The following is a 7,434-nucleotide window of genomic DNA, read 5'->3' on the forward strand; positions in this document are numbered from 1 at the left end:
TAAAAAAAATATATTGAAAATTTTCACCCCAATTGTTGACAGATTGATTTGATATTTGACATACTTACCTTTACTCCTGATGAAAATACTATTTTAATGTATTCAGTGTAACTAAATCTTAAATGGGCTGCTACAAAATAGCGGATTATATATTTTTTCACAATTTCCTCAATATGGGTATCAAATGAAAGAGCTCGTAAATATAATTCACCATTGAAAAAACTCAAATATGGCTATTAAAATTATGGTTTACATATTTTTTAGTACCTAAAACCATAAATGTAACGGCTTACTATTGATGGAAATTATTCGCGCCCCACGATTTTATCCTTTTGTCTGATCAATAGGTAGATTGACAAGAAAAATGATGTGATAATGCAAGAAAACATTACATACTTTACTTAAATGTCTATTTTCTCAGTAGCAAAGTGTTAATTGAAGTTTTACTCATATATTCAATGGAGTTTATTGTGTTTTGTTGTAACGAATGTTGTTTAACCGGTTTCATAAATAGCTTAAAACTAGTCACAATTTTGTTGTGTGTGTAAACAATCGTCAATATTCCAATGTTATAATATTGTATAGTAGCGAATGACTGTGATACAGTGGAGAGCCGAGATAGCCCAGTGGATATGACCTCTGCCTCCGATTCCGAAGAGCGTACGTTCGAATCCGCTCCGGGGCATGCACCTCCAACTTTTGAGTTATGTGAATTTTTTGTGCAAAGAATTTAAATATCACGTGTCTCATACGGTGGAGTAAAAACATCGTGAGAAACCTGCATACCTAAGAATTTTCTGAATTCTTTGCGTGTGTGAAGTCTGCCAATCCAATCTGAAAACGCCAATCAAAAAAGAGGTAGAGGAGACACGTGCTCGACAATGAGCCGAATATAGGTCGATAATGACCGCGACTTTGTCTGCGCCAATCGGTGTAAACTTTAATTGTTACGTAATATTGTCGCCCTACCTATATTCTTGAGATATAATATGTTCTTTAATTTTTCTGAAAGCCATTTCAAACTCTCAGAGTTTGTAATTCGATTGTAAAGAACTACTCACACGATTGTAAAGGTCACACGTCTACAATGTTATTCTATGAATGTTTTGATGATATACTCATACACGTGAAGCGGTGTTTACACTCTCGTTGATGTGTGAGTGCAGAGCCGGCACAGTATTTATTTTAGACACGAACGTGCCTCGGCTCAGTCTTCGACCGATCAGCCAGCTGTGTGAGTGATTGTGTTATTGAAAATTGCACCTTAAGTAAAGGAGTCAAAGTTCAAAATGTCCGCGTCACCGATCGCAAGGCAAGCGACCCAGAGCCAGGCAATCCCTTCGAGGAGAGTCCTCATCACGGACCCGGGACAAATGCCCGATGTCTACTCTAGTACTCCTGGAGGCACTATCTACTCTACCACACCTGGAGGTAATTTCTACTCTATGTTATTCTATATAAGGCTCATTTTTATGCATAGCATATTAAACATTTAACTGATAAGGAAATTATCAAGGAAAATGTTAATGTCACGGTGTCAATATTATGTCATTATTTGTTTTGAATATTAACACGTGTTTGGCACACTAAAGATAATACATAACCTATGTCGTTAATCTACCCAAGCTAGAGGCACTGGGCAGGTAATCTATCATAGAGATTAATGTAAATAGGTAGGCAAAGATTTTCTACCATTAGATATGTTACGTGCCTAAGAAATCACCGCAAAGAGTGATCCGAATTTAGCTACTCCACTGAGACCATGCACAATTCTGTATTTACTTACATTATTTATATTTATGTTTAAATAGTCTTTTACACTTCCTGAAAACACAAGTCGACATTGTAGACAGTATTTAGGTATTATTTGTATAAATTTCATTGTTTAATATGTGTCTAAATGAAAATAAGACAATTAGCTACATTTGTTTGCCTCAGTTTCGGCGCACTAGCGACATATCTAGTATACATATAATCTTTGCTTATAGAAATTTCATTTTGAATCTATTTTTTTTCAATAATATTATTCTAATTACTTACTAGGTAAACTTCGTTTTTTTAGAATTGCAAAATCTTGTAAACAAATATGGCCGTATTCATCACTGACATTAGTTGTGACGTCATCCTAAGGATGGGCCGTTGATGAACTATATCGAGAATTAACTACTACTAATCGAATTTTATATCAATTGTAAAAAAATCACTTTACTTAAAAACTCACTTCTAAGTTGGCAACACTAATCACACAGTCAAAATACGCGCGATATTAACTATCTACCTCTTTCTGTTGCATATTAATTAATACCTATCAAATAACATTTTTTTCACTTGTATTTGTTTGTTATAAATTAAAAGAGTACTAAAAAATTTAGGCAGTACTTGTTAACGCATTATCTTTTTTTAACATTATAAGTACGTAACTAACTAAACAGCGCTATGAAAAAAATACTTTATTCAAATTACTCAATTACGATATCGATACTGAACGGAATACATTCGATATTTACAATCGGTAAATCGTTCATTTTTAATCTGTGGTGACAATTTTACTTGGCACAACCTTAGAGAGACGAAACGTCAAATTAACATTTAAATGTTATCTGTGTGCATAATTTCGTGTTTCATTTCGTTTATTTCTAAAAATTTTGATTAAACCCTGTGTAAATTAAAAAAATGTTACGTTTTTATGATTCTCCATAGGTGGATTGTAAAGAACAAAGTGTTTGTGCGTGTTTTAATAGTTTGATGGTTCTGAAAACTGTTATGAAAGTTTGGCATCGACAAAAGGGTTTGTTTATTTACCAAATAGCGCAATTCAATCTGGACATGGTATAGCTATTTCCAGTATTTAACTATCTAATTAGATTTTTGCCAATTGCAATTAGCAATTTTTTCGTGTTTTTAAGAAAACAAAAAATTCTGTTAGGTACTGTTATCACATAGTTAATTGCTTATCGGTTTATTTTATTCGTCTCTACTATAAGAACTTTAATAATTTCAATTTAAATCTGCACCTTAAATACTCCATGATAACTAAATAACAATTTAAAAAAAACATCTAGGTACTACTTAAAAGTTACATAACACCACGTGACAAAGTTGCGATAACTAAAAAAAGTAGGTTAGTTTATGATACCTATAGCTTGTTATATCTACTGTGCCTATAGTATAGTTGCCTGTGCCTTTAGTGCAAGCATGCAAAGGTCATTAACCTACGCCGGTGCACTATCCACTGCCCAGTTTCTGCGGTTAGGTTTAATAGACGATTATTAGGAGCAATTTAATCTCGTGATTCAAAATAGAAGCGATAACGACCGCGTGGTCGCTGCTGCGTACTTAACCTTGAACGTTTTGCGACTCGAGCGCTTGTATGAGTCTTGTTGGATATTCGAAACAACTAATTTTGTTATAGTAGACTCTTTATGCTGGAGTGAGAGGCTTCGGCCGTGGCTAGTTTCCACAGTACCGGCAAAGACCGCCAAGCGATTTAGCGTTCGATTTTTTTTTTTTATGTTTTTTACAAGTTAGCCCTTGACTACAATCTCACCTGATGGTAAGTGATGATCTAATCTAAGATGAAAGCGGGCTAACTTGTTAGGAGGAGGATGAAAATCCACACTCCTTTCGGTTTCTACACGACATCGAACAGGAACGCTAAATCGCTTGGCGGTATGTCTTTGTCGGTAGGGTGGTAACTAGCCACGGCCGAAGCCTCCCACCAGCCAAAACCAGCCAGTTCGATGTCGTGTAGAAACCGAAAGGGGTGTTGGTTTTTCATCTTCCTACTAACAAGTTAACCCGATTCCATTTTAGACTGCATCATCACTTACCATCCACCATTATTACCATTAGGTGTGATTGTAGATTGGGCTAAATAATGAATAAAAAAAAAATAGTTCGTTTGGTGATCGCTTATTTCTGCTACCCCGATGCCGACGTATGAACTGTATAGGTTGCCGGGGATATTAGACTCACACTAAGTATAGACCCCTGCAAATAAATTGCAATCTGCGCAGGTAAAATTATGAACAAAAATTTTGACTCTTGCTCCGTAGCTCCCCAGTAATATAGAGATATTAAATAATTAAGAAAATTTCGTACGCAATATGGCACCTCTCTCTTTCTGTACGTGACTAATACCCAAAAATGTGTTACTGCCCATAGCTCAATTTCAAGGCTCCTTACCGCAGATTGCAAGGTGATGTGTTATTTAATATCGACGTAATTCTCTTGCCGGTTCTTCTTTGCATTTACCTCTGGTAGAGTCGGAGTTCCGAACTAAAAACAAACAGTAGGCACGTAGAGTTTACAAATAGTCTAACTTGAAGTTTCATAAAAGCTTGTAAACCAAGTCTACCTGATGAACGAATTTGAAATTGAAAGTTCGTTTTATTTTTTTCTCTAAAATCACGTGGACTTGGTCTTTCAACTAATTACCTAATAAAAATAATGGCGTGCAAAGTATAAAGTTTTGACCGTATAAAATATTGTAGTAATCACAATTACAGCCAGTATAGTAAAATTTCAGCGATATTATTCTTTAGGTAGTTGTAATTTGACGCTGTCGATTTCTTAATAATGAAAAAGCTTTTACGGCAATATTTATCTATACAAATATTATAAAGCTAAAGAGTTTGTTTGTTTGTTGGATTGAACGCGATAATCTCAGGAACTACTGGTCCGATTTGAAAAATTCTTTCAGTGTTAGATAGCCCATTTAACGAGGAAGGCTATAAGCTATATATTATCCCCGTATTCCTACGGGAACGGGGACCACGCGAGTTGTTTATAAACATGGATTAGGATTTAAACCTCCAATCTCTTCAAAGCTTTACTTCAAGGTTTATTAATATATTCGTTTTAATTATTTTCAGGTACCCGCATAGTATACGAGAGGTCTTACTTGATGTCGTTACGGCAGTCGCCGTTATCAAACACTCCGCCGAAGTGTGCATTACCTGCTGCGATGTTAAAGAACCCATCAGCCTCACCAGTGCAGGTGCTGCCAATGCCAAAACCACGCTCGAATTCCATCTCCTTCGATGAATCCCAGGAGACATTCAGTATGGATCTCTAAATTAGTTTTAGTTCATGCCAAAAGGAAAGGAAAATATAGACGTAAACTTATCGCCAACAGATCAAATCAAAGTTACCTTTGTAAAGGTTTGCTACATTTTAATTTCAGCAGCACAGCAAAGCAATGATTATTGCCAAAACTACAATTGTTTTTATTGAAGAAATTAGACGTTTTTGTCTAATTAAAATAATTAAACAATACTAGAAGAGTGTCAGTTTATTAGCCTTTTAGCTATTACATTTTACTGCCTTTGGCGTGGGGTTTTAGTTTGTAATTCTTTCAATTTACGGCTACTGCACTTTATGTGTCACTTTTCTTTTATTACTTTTATTAGTTTTATAAGTGTATATTATAAGAATCATATTGAAAAGGAGTGCTTTCTTTTATTGGGTAGCTTCAGTGAAACGGTTACTGATTAAGTTTATATTTTAGAGGAGAATTGTAACATTTTTTACCTAAATTCTTTCGTGTCGTGTCGTAGTTTTGTATCTATAGAGAAACAAAACTAAATTGAAAAAATATTTTTCTAAGTTTTACGTAACTGTGTGAAAGAGGAGAAAATCCATCATGACATTTGTAATATCAAGTGTAATTTGAATCAAATTCAATTCACAACAACAACATATGAATGATAATTCTTCTCTAAAAAACTTTGTCTTTTAAATGAATAAAATAAAATAAAATGGAATATGCAATTTTTCTAGTCCTACTGATTAACTGTGCAGGAATTGTTGACGATTTAGATTTTAACCAAAAAAATAATGTATGTGTTTCGTGTAAGCTTTCAAATTTGACAATTTACTTACTGTAGAACTTTAAATGTTAGATATAAAAAAACGAAAACGCGTGACTGAAACGTTTTGCGTTAGAAACGCAATCCTTTGCCTGACAAAAAAAAATATTTTTTCAAAACCTATAAAAATACCAATTTATTAATGGAATGGTTGTTGCATGTAATGGATATTTATTATTACAGCGTGGAGAATTGATCGTCCTTGTTGTTTTGTGTAACGAATACATAAAGAATTTCTTGTTGAAAGTTTTATGACTCATGCTTATTACAGACAGCTGTGAAAATATTCTTTGTTAAATATAATTTATATTTTTAGTAACATTATAAAGACCTATTTTAAAATTGTCATATCATTCTATAATTACTGTAACGTTAAATCGAAACAGTTGACTTAACCAAAGCTTTAGACTTAGTGCAACATTTGCTCTTGTCTGATTTTTTATTTAAAAATACTTGTCAAGAGAAAAGAAAACTAAATCATTTATTTTATTTCGAGCCCATGTATTCATTTGGCTACGGTATCGAATTATTTTGTACCCAATAATAATATAAACTAAAATCATTAAGTACCCAAAATGTAAAAATGATGGTCGTAAAAAATTTAATTGTTCTTAATTTGAAATGAATATAAAAAAGGCAAAGGATTTATTTTGTAAATACATAGAATAGGCGTTTAACGCACATCATAAATATAGGTGACGAGTATTTTACTGTATTTTATAAGCAAGTGCCATTATAGCATAGAAGGTAATTTTAAGATGATTTACTTCTACTAATGGCGTTGCAAAATGCGCAATCTCAAGTGTGTGAGAATAGTTTTTAAGTCTTCTTTTATTCGTAGGTCACATTTTTTATATTATATTAAAAATATGACTGTTGTTACAAAAACTGATCTAGATACTATAAATTTATAACATTAAATCACTGCCTTACTCGTTTTATGATACAAATGTTCAATTTCTGTGAAAAAATAAATTGCTAGTTTTTGCACTCGGTGATCTAAGCTAAGCATTTGATTGTGTTAATACATTTTGTGAACTTCTTTTGAGGATTATAACATTTGAATCAATATTAATTGGAGACCTAATATTTAATAAAAAAAAAATTATTATTATATATATTTAAATTTCTTTAATATCAATAAAGACTTCAATCGTTCTATCTATTTAAAACAAAATCGAGTTAGTTACTGGATTTATAACTTCTGGACGAAATTATAGATCATAGCCTGGATTAATAGATAGGCTATCCCAATATTTGCAAGAGAATGGGATTTAATACGGAAGAAACTGCAAGACACAGCTAGTAGCACATACAAAATAGTTTCTTTATACGTTGACCGTATTGCTATTATGTCTAATAATGAGGAAGTAAGCGTGGGGCGAAACAAAGGGGTGATTGTTTCAATGCTAACAGTTCACAATGCGAGGGTGCATGTATTACGCAAATTAAATTTGCATACACATTAACATTTGCAAACATTATCTTAGTATGCCCGATCCAAATTATTACTGAATGTTTCACTTTATTCATATTATTTTCCTCGATTTCTGTGTAAGCTTCT

The 7,434-nt window shown here is 33.1% G+C and overlaps 1 protein-coding gene across 1 annotated transcript; it reads left to right on the forward strand.

The window, feature by feature from the left end:
* The first annotated feature begins 1,189 nt into the window (after positions 1-1,189).
* Positions 1,190-6,918, forward strand: LOC112044599 (eukaryotic translation initiation factor 4E-binding protein). The gene is made up of 2 exons (XM_024080482.2): positions 1,190-1,431; positions 4,875-6,918. The coding sequence occupies exons 1-2, from the start codon at positions 1,290-1,292 to the stop codon at positions 5,075-5,077; spliced, it is 345 nt and encodes a 114-aa protein (XP_023936250.2). The 5' UTR covers positions 1,190-1,289; the 3' UTR covers positions 5,078-6,918.
* The last annotated feature ends 516 nt before the right edge of the window (positions 6,919-7,434 follow it).

The sequence above is a fragment of the Bicyclus anynana genome, chromosome 19 (assembly GCF_947172395.1).
Source record: "Bicyclus anynana chromosome 19, ilBicAnyn1.1, whole genome shotgun sequence".
NCBI lineage: Eukaryota > Metazoa > Arthropoda > Insecta > Lepidoptera > Nymphalidae > Bicyclus > Bicyclus anynana.